This window comes from Paroedura picta, chromosome 10 (genome assembly GCF_049243985.1).
Source record: "Paroedura picta isolate Pp20150507F chromosome 10, Ppicta_v3.0, whole genome shotgun sequence".
In the NCBI taxonomy this organism is placed as follows: Eukaryota; Metazoa; Chordata; class Lepidosauria; order Squamata; family Gekkonidae; genus Paroedura; species Paroedura picta.
Genome location: NC_135378.1, coordinates 41,820,756 through 41,833,823, shown reverse-complemented (window position 1 = coordinate 41,833,823; position 13,068 = coordinate 41,820,756). Strand labels below are relative to the sequence as shown.

Genomic DNA, 13,068 nt, shown 5'->3' with positions numbered 1-13,068 from the left:
GTCACCGCTGCAACCGTCGCCGCAAATGTTGTTCCCGGAAGTGACGTCCGGGCCTTCCTACTCGTGCAGGGCAGCGGCAGATTCGGCAGCGGCCGGGACCGGTTTCCTGGTGCTGGGGAGGGCAGAGAAGGAGGCCGGAGACGACGGAAGGCGGCGGTGAGCGGTGGAGCGACAGGGCCGCGTTTGCGGCCGAGGAATCCGAAGGGCGAAGGATCTGTTGATTCCAAGCGAAAGGCTGCCGGGCTTCCCGCGGAAGGGCTCAAATCGCCGCCAAATCGGAGAGCGAGCAAACCCCGATGCCGCCAGCAGGGGGAGGGGCGAGGCAGGTAGGTCTACCTGGAGTAGGCAGCCCACCTGAGCGGGACGGGGGCGCCTCGGCGGACGCGCGTGCCCTGCGGCGGGAGCCTTGGTCCAGGCCTGGGGATCCCAGGGGGCGAGGCTGGCCCGTCGAAATCGGGGGAGCGCGACAGCTTCAGCCCCCGGAGGTGGCCGTTACTTCAGGCGTGTCTGGGGTAAGGTGCTAACGGCCGGAGGGAGAGGCTCCAGGGAGCCGCGGGGGACACTAGACTCGAGCAAACTCCAAACCCAAAAGCCGTGTGATGCAGTTGTGTTTTTAAACTACGCGGTGATTTCAACGTGTAAAGCCTTCATCGCGCTGAATTTGAAGGGAGTTCAATTTCAGTTCACATAGGTGGATTAAAAAAGGGCAGCTTCTGGCCGCCTTGAAGACTGACGTATTAATTAGATCGTGAGCGTATAAAGAATTAGAGTGAGCCATCGCAAAAAAGTTGTGTTAAAACAGCCATGTTACTGGGTTGACCCCCAGAAAAGTTACCAGTAGCAGTGTAAAGATATCCCCTGTGCAAGCACCGGGTCATGTCTGACCCTTGGGGTGATGCCCTCTAGCGTTTTCATGGCAGACTCAATACGGGGTGGTTTGCCAGTGCCTTCCCCAGTCATTACCCTTTACCCCCCAGCAAGCTGGGTACTCAGTAGCAGTGTAACACTTGTTTAAATTAGATCTGGCCAAAATATCACTGAACAACGTGCGAATGGTGGTGACTCTGGCAGAACTTTACATTAGATACTGAGTAAAATATAATGCTAAGAGCCTCTTGTGGCGCAGAGTGGTAAGGCAGCCGCCTGAAAGCTTTGCTCATGAGGTTGGGAGTTCGATCCCAGCAGCCGGCTCAAGGTTGACTCAGCCTTCCATCCTTCCGAGGTCGGTAAAATGAGTACCCAGCTTGCTGCTGGGGGGGAAACGGTCATGACTGGGGAAGGCACTGGCAAACCACCCCGTATTGAGTCTGCCATGAAAACGCTGGAGGGCGTCACCCCAAGGGTCAGACATGACTCGGTGCTTGCACAGGGGATACCTTTACCTTTACCTTTTTAAAATATAATGCCCCAAGGGGAAGCAATAAAATATGTATTGCAATGAGACAGAGGCATTGGGACTGTTGTTTGTAAAATCTTAATCTGGAATACAGGATGTGTTTCTGAATTAGCTTGATTGCACGGTGGTATTACAAGATCGGTTTCAAGGTGCACCGGAGGCTACTGGAACAGAGAAGCAATAAATTATCACGCTTATCTTTCAGAACATGAAAGTTAATTACAGTATTTACTCCATTGCAAGGCTAGGTTTCCCCCCAGGTATGTTACACAAAAACAAGAGGGAATTGTTTTACATGAACACACATTAGGTTACAGGCTGTCTATTAACAAAAAATGTATAACAATGTGTTTTTTGGGGGGTCATCTTTAATTCATGCTCACCAGCTTTTGAAGTCTATGTGGTCGTCTCCCCAGCATGGTGGGGGTTACACAGGTATCCTTTAGCAATTGTGTCAATGTTGTTGCTGTCATAGGCAGTGGATAGGATTTTTCATACCATGAGGCTTCAATTGCTTTGTTGTTAAACTGTTATCAGGAGAATATTTGAGCTAGATTATGCACTTGGTTTTACATTGCACTTCTGTGTTCTAGCCTACATTAAACACTTTCTGTGATCTGAAAAAAACTATAATATGGCTACGGGAGACCTTAAAGGAAATTTGCGTAGAATGGAACAAGGGCTTCGACTTTTAAACTATCCCAGAGATGTGGATTATACTGGGTAAGTGTTGGCATTTATATTCGATATACATTTTCTTTGGTTTCACAGAACTTAATTTAATGGGAAAGGTGTCTGCAGTTCTTATAATGGAATACACCAGTATGAGAAAGCTATAGTAATGTACAAAAAAAACTTAGCGAAGGATACTAGACTAGATAAAAAGTTGTTTGTGAAGGATGTTGAATAATCCATATTTCTTAATTTATACCCTTCCTTACCTCCTGGTTGAAGGTGGCTAAATCTGAATCTGGGGAACAAGTTGTAGTTCTTGTTTGAGAAGGCTTTTATAAAAAATAGTACTGCCTCGATTTCCTGTGGATTTTGAATAAGAAGTACCAGTCGCTGATACTAAAGGCCTCACACAGCTATAGTTACAGTTAAGAACATGATCACTGGAATGTGCTTTGCAAACTAAAAGCCCCTTTCAAATATGAGAGTAAAGAGAAACTCTGAGTGAAGTAATAGTCTTTCAGTTATGAATAGGTATGCATTTTCACTGGTGTGGCAGGACCTAACATTCTCTGCATCTTTACCACCTCATCTTTCTTCCACAATAGATTAGCAAAGGGTGATCCGTCTGCATTTTTGCCTATCATCAGCTACTGCTTCACATCTTTCTCGACCCATATAATGGAACTTCTGGTGGAACTGGATGTGGAACTGACTGCAAAGAATGATTTGCGCTTTATTGAATCTACTTATAAGGTAGCTACAAAATGGTATGAGCCTCTTGTGGCTCAGAGTGGTAAGGCAGCCGTCTGAAAGCTCTGCCCATGAGGCTGGGAGTTCAATCCTAGCAGCCGGCTTTGACTCAAGGTTGACTCAGCCTTCCATCCTTCCATGGTCGGTAAAATGAGTACCCAGCTTGCTGGGGGGTAAACGGTAATGACTGGGGAAGGCACTGGCAAACCACCCCGTATTGAGTCTGCCATGAAAACGCTGGAGGGCGTCACTCCAAGGGTCAGACATGACTCGGTGCTTGCACAGGGGATACCTTTACCTTTATAAAATGGTATATAAGGAACAAGATAGGTCAGGTATACTAAGGAAATACTGCTACGTTTCATCATAAAGCAATTCTGCAGGGCCTGCAAAAGAGAGCTCTTCTGCCAGGCGTTTGGTTGAGGTCAGTCAGAATCAGCAGTGCCCACTGGGCTTCTGAACCTTCCTCCCAGGATTCCATGTATCCAAATATAAACCATGGACCTGTTTGATTACTACTCTGTTAAACTGTTATCTTCTGTTACTATTATCATTGTTACCACTGTTATATTCCAGTTTATTGACAAAACTGAGTTCAGTGTATAGTTCTCTTCATTCCATGTAAACTGCCCTGTGCCTCAGGGGAGGGTGGTATATAAATGTAATAAATACTTAAATAATAAAAATAAAATAGAATAAATGTTAAAAGCAACTTTAGGCTTTTTTGAAAACAGCTCACCAGTTTAAACTTTCTAGTGACATGTCTCTTCGTTTTTTAGACAACAGTACATCAGATATATTGAATAGAAAGAAGTAGAATTTATGATTATTTTATGGATTTATACACATGGGTCCTAACCTCTTGTGGCTATTAATATAGTAGTATTAAAACAAATATTCCCTATATATATATATGTCTGCTTCTAGTAAATGTTTTATATGACATACTGCCACAAAATACAGCATCTTATGACAACAGTAATCAGGAATTGAAAATGTCACTATGAAACAGAATTGTAGTGATTATGAAAGCTAATTCTTACTTTTTTCTCTCTTGTGTACTTTGCAGCTTCTCCGAGATAATTTTCAATATAAACCAGTCCTGACAAAACACCAGTTCCTACAGTATGGCTTTGCAGAAAGAAAAATACAGATAGTTTGTGAAATCGTTAGTTTGGTGTATAAAAAACACAAAGAATTAAGTAACATGAATAAGGTATCTTTTATTGTTATATTCAATATGTTGTACAACATATTTATAAATTATTAGGATAAGGGATTAGAGGGGATACTTATTACATTTGCAGATGATACTAAACTGGGAGGAATAACAAACACAACAGAAGATAGAATCAGAAGACAGGATGATCTTGATAGGCTCGAGAACTGGGCTAAACTGAAGTTCAATAGAGACACATTTAAAGTTCTGCATTTAGGTAGGAAAAAACAAACACACCAATATAGGATGGGGGAGACTTTCCTTGGAAGTAGCATGTGCAAAAAGGATCTAGGAGTCTTAGTAAGAGTCAGCAGTGTGACTCAGTGGCTATAAAGGCAAATGGGATTTTGGGCTGTATCAAATGGAGTATCATGTCCAGATCACGGGAGGTGATTATACCGCTTTACTCTGCTATGGTTTGGCCTCACTTGGAGTACTGTGTTCAGTTTTGGGCATCCCAGTTGAAGAAGGATGTAGACAAACTGGAGCATGTCCATAGGAGGGCTGCAAAGATGGTGAGGGTTTTGGAGACCAAGACGTATGAAGAAAGGTGAGGGAGATTGGTCTGTTTCTCCTGGAGAGGAGACGACAGAGGGGATCTGATAACCATCTTCAAGTATTGAAAAGGCTGCCATAGAGAGGATGGAGCAGAGTTTTCTCTGTTGTCCTGGAGGGACAGACCAGAACCAGTGGGATGAAATTAATGCAAAAGAAATTCCGTCTAAACATCCAGAAGTTCCTGACAGAGTGGTTTCTCAGTGGAACAGGCGTCCTTGGGGAGGTGGTGGGTTCTGCATCTTTGGAAATTTTTAAACAGAAGCTGGATAGCCATCTGACGGAGAAGCTGATTCTGTGAAGGCTTAAGGGGGTGGTAGGTTACGGTGGATGAGCAACAGGGTTGTGAGTGTCCTGCATAGTGCAGGGGCTTTGACTAGATAACTCATGAGGTCCCTTCCAACTCTTATGATTCTAAGAGGGACAAAAAAGGTTCATTAGTGGTACATGCTTCTTAGCCCATTGTTCTCAGTGCACTCAGGAGGACATAACTTTTCTTTGGATTGCATTGTAAATGAAGCCTCTGATATTTTGACAAATTCAGAATATGCAGGCTAAGCTATCACTTTTTGTTTTCTGTTATTTCCACTTAATCAAGTGGAAAGAATTCATGTGACAATTATGGTTTATATTTTCATTTACCATTTTTTTTACTTGACAGTTGACAGTTTCTTTAGGATTTCTGAATACCACCATTGTGTTATATTTGGTTAAGTTTTCCATTACTGAAATGTTATTTACCTGGGATGTTTGCTACAATTGGCTAGGTTTGTTTTGGAAAGACTGTTTTGTCTGCTAACTTAGTCTTTTGGCAGTATGTCCTGTTGGAGCACATTTGTGCTGCATAAAAAGGAAAATGTGGGCATTACCAACAGTAAGGCTTCTGTTGTTTTATAGGTGAAACCCCAAACAAGAAAAAAAATCCATGTTATTAAGCATGAACCACAAGGAAGCAGTTCACATCTTCTTGATTCTGTATGTGATAATGCTATGCTCTTTCAGCAGGTAGGATTATTTTAGGAGCTACCATACAGCATAAAAATGTGATTCTTAGGCAAACAGATACTCTTTATATATTGTATAATAAAATCATAAAAATGGTTTCTACTGATTAATTTTAAAGAGAACGGTCAAATTTAAGCAAATGCTTAATAGTATGGAAGAAAACTGACCATTACATAAATTTCAGATCAGATAGATAATATTAGTGCCCTGAATTTAAGCCAACATAAACTAGTTGTGGCTGATGATGAAGTTTCTTAACTGGCCAGTGAACATATTAGAATCACACCTCTAAAAAAGTTCTAGCAACACAGATCATCAAGACTCCTACAGTTCTGCAGTCTGCTTTTAACAGGGATGAGCAAGTTAATTTGGAAGGTGCTTACCAAATGATAAAGTAGGTTCTGCCATATCAGCAGCTCTTAGTGTATTGAGCTTGGTAAGCCTATTGTTTCATAGTGACTTTTTAGTCATAGAAGGCTTTTAAAGCTTGATTCAGAGATCTGCTGAAAAAGCCATTTCACTCTGTGTACATGTTCCAAGCTTTTGGTCAGAGGTTTCTTTACCCCTAAGAGCTACTAACACAAGCAGTTGTACACAGTGAATTCTTGCAGTGAATTCTCTTTCATTGGATCAAGGTATTAGTACAGCAGTTGCCAAGTGAAAACCATTCCTGCCATGGAATGATTTTTGTGTGTCACAATTTTTGTTACACATTTCTGAATTCCACCTCCACTCCCCAAGCAGCATGGATGGGGAAGATTCCTGAATTGGCATTGTGTTATTCATTTGTTTAGCTAGGAATCCATTTAAAGAAAACAGTAAATGTAATCAGTCATTTCTTTCTTTCCTTAAATGGAAATTAACATTTTTGGTGAAACAGTTTTGCTGGTTTTATATGCCCACACACTCTCTGTTTCTTTGGTTTCTGGCACTACTTATTACAAGCCCTGTTAGAATACTTTAGTGTACTGTTTTCACAGTTCATCAATATTGGGATACTGATTTTAAAAGATGTCAGGGCTTGACTTGGCATTAAGGCTTGAGGCTGATGGTCCTGTCTGGTTTTTATTTTCATTTTTGCCTTTCAGACAAATTGTTAAGGCTTTCTGTATCAGGCAGGTATATTCCATGTCCATTGAAATCGAAAGAGTTTTGCCACTAAATTCAGTGATTATTTTAATGAGCTCTTAAATGTTTTTTGCCATTACATTGTGTGGAATTCTGTTTTGTTTACATGCAAAGAAACCTCAAATAGAACGCCATGCAAGTACATATGATGCGTGTTCCCCCAAAGATGTTGTCCATGAAGTACTTCATGAAGAAAGTCATATGTCCTACAACGCACATGGACAAGTAAGGCTGTTTTCTGCCAGCTGGAACAAAGATTTAAAAGTAGTAACTAGTCAGGGCTTAGCACTGTATAGATTCGCAGACTTTTAAGGCTGTCTCACTTGGGTCTTTTCATTGTGGGTTTTTACAACTGGTTCTGGTCTTGTACTGTGTCAGCTTATCCTCCAATTTCCACAAACAGTTTTGCATGTTTAGGGCCCATAATGCATGGGGGGGATAGCGCACATTCAGGGTTGAACGGTGGTGACTAAAATCACCGATAACGCACAGAGCCAGCTGCAACCGGCCGCAGATTTGGTGCATGCCGCCGAAAAAGCCGCGTTAGCGAAACGCCGAAGAAAGTGCAGCTTCTGGGTGACCGGGGCACAACCAGAAGCGGCGCCGGGGTTGCCGCATGCATAATCGGTTACTCTGGGTTTTGCCGCCATTGCGTCCTGTCCGTGCATAAGAGGTTTGCTTCGCTTCTTCCCCCTCCACGTTTTCCATGTGACCCGAAATTGCCGTTTCGGCGGCCGTGCATAACGGGCCTAGTTTTTGCTTCGTTTTTTTGTCCCCCCCCCACCTCTGGCTCACTTTTCAGTTCAGAGAACGTGCTTGTAATAATAGTTTAATACATCAATATTTTAGGGATTTTTTTAAAGAAAGGGGTTGCTGTGGTGCTGCTAATAATGACAGCATCCTCCTTTGAAAAAGTGTGATTATTTAAACCATGTGCAGAATGAAATTAACTGACTCCACAACTGTGAAAATGCAGAGAGAAGGCACATGTGCAGAAGGACCAGGCCTAAACCAATTCCAGTGCTTGTGGATTGACTCCCCAGGAAATAAGGACCAAGTTGAGCATGAGGAAAAACCCGTGAGCATTGTGTTTCCTCCACTTTTCCTCTTTCTCTGTTCATCTTCTTACTAGATAAAGGGAAATAAATGAGTCTCATACAGATAAAGAACTGAGACAGGTGGAAATGATTTTCTAGAGTCTAAAATTATTCTATGGGTGAACAGGCGTATTAATTAATTTCCCCCTTATTAGGCTGCAGTGAAGTTAATGAAGTAACTTAGCGAAGTAATTTTTAGAAAAGATTGATGAACTTAATTTAAAATTGAATTACATAAAAGCCAAGATGGGAATCAACCTTTACTCTTCATCAGCACTAAATAGTTACATAAAACTGGTTTTTGCCTTGCATCTTATTTGCAGCTCTTGGAGGATAATGATGATCAAATGAAAGAATTACAAAGGCAACTTGCTGAACTGCAGGAAAAGGTGAATAAACTGAACTGGATAGAAGAGAAGTTGATTGTTTTAGAAGAGAAACTTCAGGGTAAAGTGATTATAGATGAGAGAGACTGGAATAATCTATTGAGCCGTGTCTTACTCCTTGAAACACAGCTATTACTGCAACCAGAAAAGGTACATTATTGACTTATTTATTGACTTATTTATTGACTTAATTATTGACTTATTTATTGACTTATTTATTGACTTATTTATTAACTCACTCACTTACTTACTTACTCACTAACTCACTCACTCACTTACTTACATTTCTATGCCACCCTGCCCTGCAGGCTCAGAGAGATTAAAACCATTAAATACATCATCAGTTATACATTATTAAAAATGTTTAAATTATATTAAATTTATAAATCCTGGTATTATCCTGTTTTTTTAAACAATACTAATGGAACACTTTTGTTTTTGTATGATTTAAAGTTGATATATAGGTATGTATTTTTATTTATTAATCTCACAAGCAATGCAAACTGATCATCGTTTTTCATATTCTTAAATGTAATGATTTTACTGTCGAAGCACATATATTCATAATCTCTTTAAAATTACATTGTTGAATAATGAGTATTCTCAGAATGAACCTTTGAGAAGTGCAGAAAATAGTTTTCTTTGCAAGGGCTACAATTTACATCAGTACAAATTTGTTGATAATATATTTGAATGGGAAAAGTTCAGCCGAGTTAAAGCTATTTTTCTTTAATTTTTGAGTAATTTACATAGATACTATACAATATTATGAAATGGCTTAGATTATCTAGCAACTCTTTAAAATGCTAAATTTCACTTTGACTAGTATCAGTGATATAAATTAATGATATCACATAATTCAGATTAAACAGAGAATAACTAGTTATGCTACTTTGGAACAAAATATTTGGTTGGTGCTAAATATGTGATTTGTAAAAATATTGGTCCAGTTCAAATTATACTCTAGAGCAGTAGTCCCCAATCTTGTTATCACCGGGGACCAGTAAGCGCTTGACAATTTTACTGGGGCCCAGGGGGGGGGGTAGTCTTTTGCCAAGGGACGTTGTCACTGTCTGAGCCCCTGCTCCGCTTGCTTTCCCGCCAGTGCCCCTGACTTCCTGCTGCCCGCTGTGGGGCGCTGCCAGCAGCAGCTGTGCAGTGCCACGCCGAGGGGGAGCCCCATCCATGGCAGCCGCTGGAGAGCACCAAAGGTGAGCCGGCGGCAGAATGACCGTTTATGCACTGGAGGTTTCATGCCGTCCTGCAGGCTGGAGTTTTAGTCGTGGAAGGTTGCCCCACCTCTTCCTGCACCCACACAGGGGAGCATTTGATCCGGTGCGCCTCATCTGCCCCTGATTTTTGCTCCTGCACAAGACCTGGGGCAGTGAAGTTCCCAGTGCATAAATGGTCAATGGCAGGGCAGCCCCCGAGGCAGGAGCTGGGGAGGAGCTGAGGCCCGATACTGCCTGATCTATGAACCGGTACCGGTCCCCGGACCGGGGGTTGAGGACCACTGCTCTTGAGGTTTAGAAACATACTAGCAGGCTCTACAGTCAACCAGCTCAGATGTCATGGCAGACTATATTGAAGGAAGCAAATAAATTAAGAATGCAACTGGCAAGAACTGGCACCGTTCAACTGGCACCGTTCAACTGGCACATGTGATACTGAACTGTTGGCTGAACTGAGCCATTACATGCTGTAGGATATATTAGTAGTGTTGTAATAAAAAGTGTTTTATAAGGATACTATCTATTCATTCAAAGACAGTAAGTGCAGTCCTATGCAGAGTTGTTCCAAGTTGGTAAAGCATCTTGCAATGCAAATACCAAAACTACAAAGCTCACTTATAAATGCAATTTTTTAAAAATTTTAGATCAACCTGTCCACAGAATCTAATAATATGAATGAAGAAAATACCTCTAACATACATATGACTTCAGTTTCTCCAGGTAGAGTATCTAATTTAGTGTTAGCATTTATATCTGCATTGTTTAGGGTCTTTTGAATTGTCAAACGTCATTCTCACCAACTGAGATAACTTACATGCTATAGATCTTTGTACCAACAATAATGACTGGTTTGTCACTGTAGTTTTATTTTTTATCTGTTCTTTTTTCTGCGTGTTCATTGCTGCAAATAAAGAACATTGCTTAAGTATCAATATAAAACAATATGCAGGATGGGTTTTGTTTAGTTTTAATATATTTCCCCCTTTTGTTAGAAACAGTGTGAAAAAGGGGCCTCCAAATTTATGTTAATAAAGGCGAATCACATTATTCTGCAGTAGCTTATCAGTGCTGACAAGGAGCCTTTATGGAGAATTTATCATTTCCCTTTTTAGCACCTAGCCCCAGTCAAAATCTTCAGTAACAAATTATTTTTTATTATTTTAATAACACTTATTCATTGCAGTTTTTAGTTCTCCAGCCTCTTACCTGGAGATCTGTAAGCTAGAAATTTAAAACTCTGTCATACCCTACTTAGATTTGTGGGACAACCAAAAATGGTTACTACAACTTCACTCATCTTCTCCAAAACATGTATTTAACATTATAGTATACTGGTATACAGTCCTTCTTAATGGTAAAGTCTTCCATAACCCGTGCAAATTGGGGTTGATTTATTCTTTGATATGCTGGTGATAAGCTCAAAGATGTTCCATAAAGTAAAATCTTATTTTTTAATTTAAAAAAATATACACCCAAAATAGCTGCTGTGCCCTTTATAGGCATTTCTGTTATGTTTATAGAGGGTATTTCTATTTGCTTGTTAAAATAACCTGGAAAAATGCTTTAAGATATTGTTGTCAAGGTCTACCTAATGCTAACCTATTGCTAACAGGATGGAATTTAACAAGGGCTTGGCATATGCATCATGTCTGGTGCAATTAATGTTGCCTTTAAAGTTAATTTTCGAACAGTTTCTACTGAATGAGCATCAATTCTAAGGTCTTAGAAATACATAGTGGTTTTGTAATGGCTCTCTCTCGCTCTCTCTTTTTCTGTGTGTGTGTGAGTTTGTATCTTCTGTAAATCAAACTGGATGATGGCTGACCTGTTGTGTGAGAGCAAAAAGGCAAAAGTGATCTTTGAAATGAATGCTTCTTCACAGATAAAGAGAAGGAGGAGCTGCCAGAGAATCTTTATCACTCATCTGGATACAGTTCACTGATATCTTCAAATCCATCTCCCAAAGCCATGGTTGTTAATAATCATGATTTATCCAAGGTTTCAAAGGTCAGTTAAAATGAATGCCTCATCTGAATAGCTGTAGGAAAAAATGAGTTTTTAATTGTTTTGAGGGTTGGAGACAACAGCAAAACTTTTATCTCAAAAAATGTTAAAGTAAGTTCTGTGTATACAAGTTCACTGTCTTTGTGCCTATAAAGAACGAATAGAACCTATTGCTTTTAAATTTCAGGAGACAACAATACAAAGAATGGAACGAATAACCAAAATGTAAGTAAGAAAAAAGCTGGATAAATTAATTTCTCAGTAGGGAATTGCTCTGCTTTCAATGTCTGTAGAAAGTACCGTACATTCTCCAAATCACAAAGGTCTTTGCATCTTAAGATTTATTTGTTCCTACTGGATAATAAATCTATATACAGTTATGTGTTTGTGGGATGAGTCACTTTCCAAAGGGAACAATAGGTGTGCTTAATAGTTGTTCTTGAGATGAGAGTGCTAATTTAGTTTCTTAAGAGATATTAAGTTACCTGTTTTTGCTGAAAATAATTCTGTTCAAATTTTTAGCTCTTGTGTAAAGAAAAATGTGATGGTTTTTCATTACTTGGAAGCAATTGTGTCTCATTGCAGTTCTCCACTTTTAGTGTAATTCTGTTTCAAGAGTAATCATTAATCAGTCCTTTAAAAGCAGTTCTGTGCAAAGTGTTTTGTGATTTCACTTGAAAACTAAACTGCACTTCATATAGGTTGTTATTTCAAACTAGTGTGAGTCTTCCCTCTGTACAGGAATAATTGGTGCTTATTTAATTTTATTATCCAATAAGAAGCTCTTTTTAGTTGAGTTTTTTGACCCTATTTAATCTATAATATATTTTAGGATTGAAGAAACTTCAGAGTTGTTGAAGACCTCAAGTAGCACCTCCTAGAGTATCTGAAAGCAATTATGTATATGTGTAAATTTTTTAGACCTACTTGATCCTTTCATGATTTTTGACTCAAATTATTTGCAAAGATACATTTTTATGAAAATAAATTTTATGAAAATAAACATTTTATATTACAATTGTCATTGCCTGTAATTTCCACCTTTCCCTGTAATTGTTTTGTATGCAAGTAATCTTTGTGGCTGTAGCAAAACTGTTCCTGAAGTGTACTTTTTGTATTGACATTTGTTGGCACTAGGCTAAGTAACATGTTTTTTAATGTGTAGACTTGAGGACCATGGTTTATATCCTGTTGGAAACACTCCAGCTGGGACTTGCATATTGCGCCCAAGAGAATTGCATACATACCATCCTGCCGTCTGTAAAGTTGTACAAGCCTTAATGAAAAGCCAAGTACACAGGTTGTAAATGTGTACTCTTTCTAGGTTTCTTGTTTGTTTTTATATACACTTTTGTTTTGTCCTTAGTCAGAGAGCACCAAATACATAGTAGCTTCCATTGATTTTGACAATGAAGGCCATTTTGATCTGAAACATTAAAACATATGTTGGTCCACAGTCTCGGACTAGGAAATGTGTTGAGCGTTTTAGTGTTGTATTACCTGACACATTTTAAGACCAGCAGCACAGATGGAGGCCATCCAGTCTGTATACTAAGATGCATAGCAGTTTTATGATTTGAAGCCAATGACTCTTTGGAGACAAAAGTATCTGTAAAACAGC

At 39.8% G+C, this 13,068-nt stretch overlaps 1 protein-coding gene across 2 annotated transcripts; it reads left to right on the top strand.

The window, feature by feature from the left end:
- Window positions 1-92: 92 nt before the first annotated feature.
- Window positions 93-12,465, top strand: CEP44 (centrosomal protein 44). 2 transcript variants are annotated; one of them, XM_077302444.1, is made up of 12 exons: window positions 93-326; window positions 1,990-2,119; window positions 2,677-2,824; window positions 3,891-4,037; window positions 5,493-5,600; window positions 6,843-6,953; window positions 7,705-7,806; window positions 8,149-8,361; window positions 10,088-10,163; window positions 11,326-11,450; window positions 11,635-11,672; window positions 12,280-12,465. In XM_077302444.1, exons 2-12 carry the CDS (start codon window positions 2,031-2,033, stop codon window positions 12,326-12,328), a joined length of 1,206 nt encoding a protein of 401 aa, XP_077158559.1. In that variant the 5' UTR covers window positions 93-326; window positions 1,990-2,030; the 3' UTR covers window positions 12,329-12,465. The 2 variants fall into 2 exon arrangements, with proteins under 2 accessions (XP_077158559.1, XP_077158560.1); XM_077302445.1 differs by lacking the exon at window positions 93-326 and adding an exon at window positions 351-512.
- The last annotated feature ends 603 nt before the right edge of the window (window positions 12,466-13,068 follow it).

What these genes read in the sequence shown, in the direction of transcription:
- CEP44 (XM_077302444.1), top strand. Translation starts at nt 2,031, where the DNA reads ATGGCTACGGGAGACCTTAAAGGAAATTTGCGTAGAATGGAACAAGGG. An exon ending in ATTTATCCAAGGTTTCAAAG is followed by an intron (nt 11,451 to 11,634) that starts GTCAGTTAAAAT and finishes TTTAAATTTCAG; the next exon opens with GAGACAACAATACAAAGAAT. An exon ending in ATGGAACGAATAACCAAAAT is followed by an intron (nt 11,673 to 12,279) that starts GTAAGTAAGAAA and finishes AATATATTTTAG; the next exon opens with GATTGAAGAAACTTCAGAGT.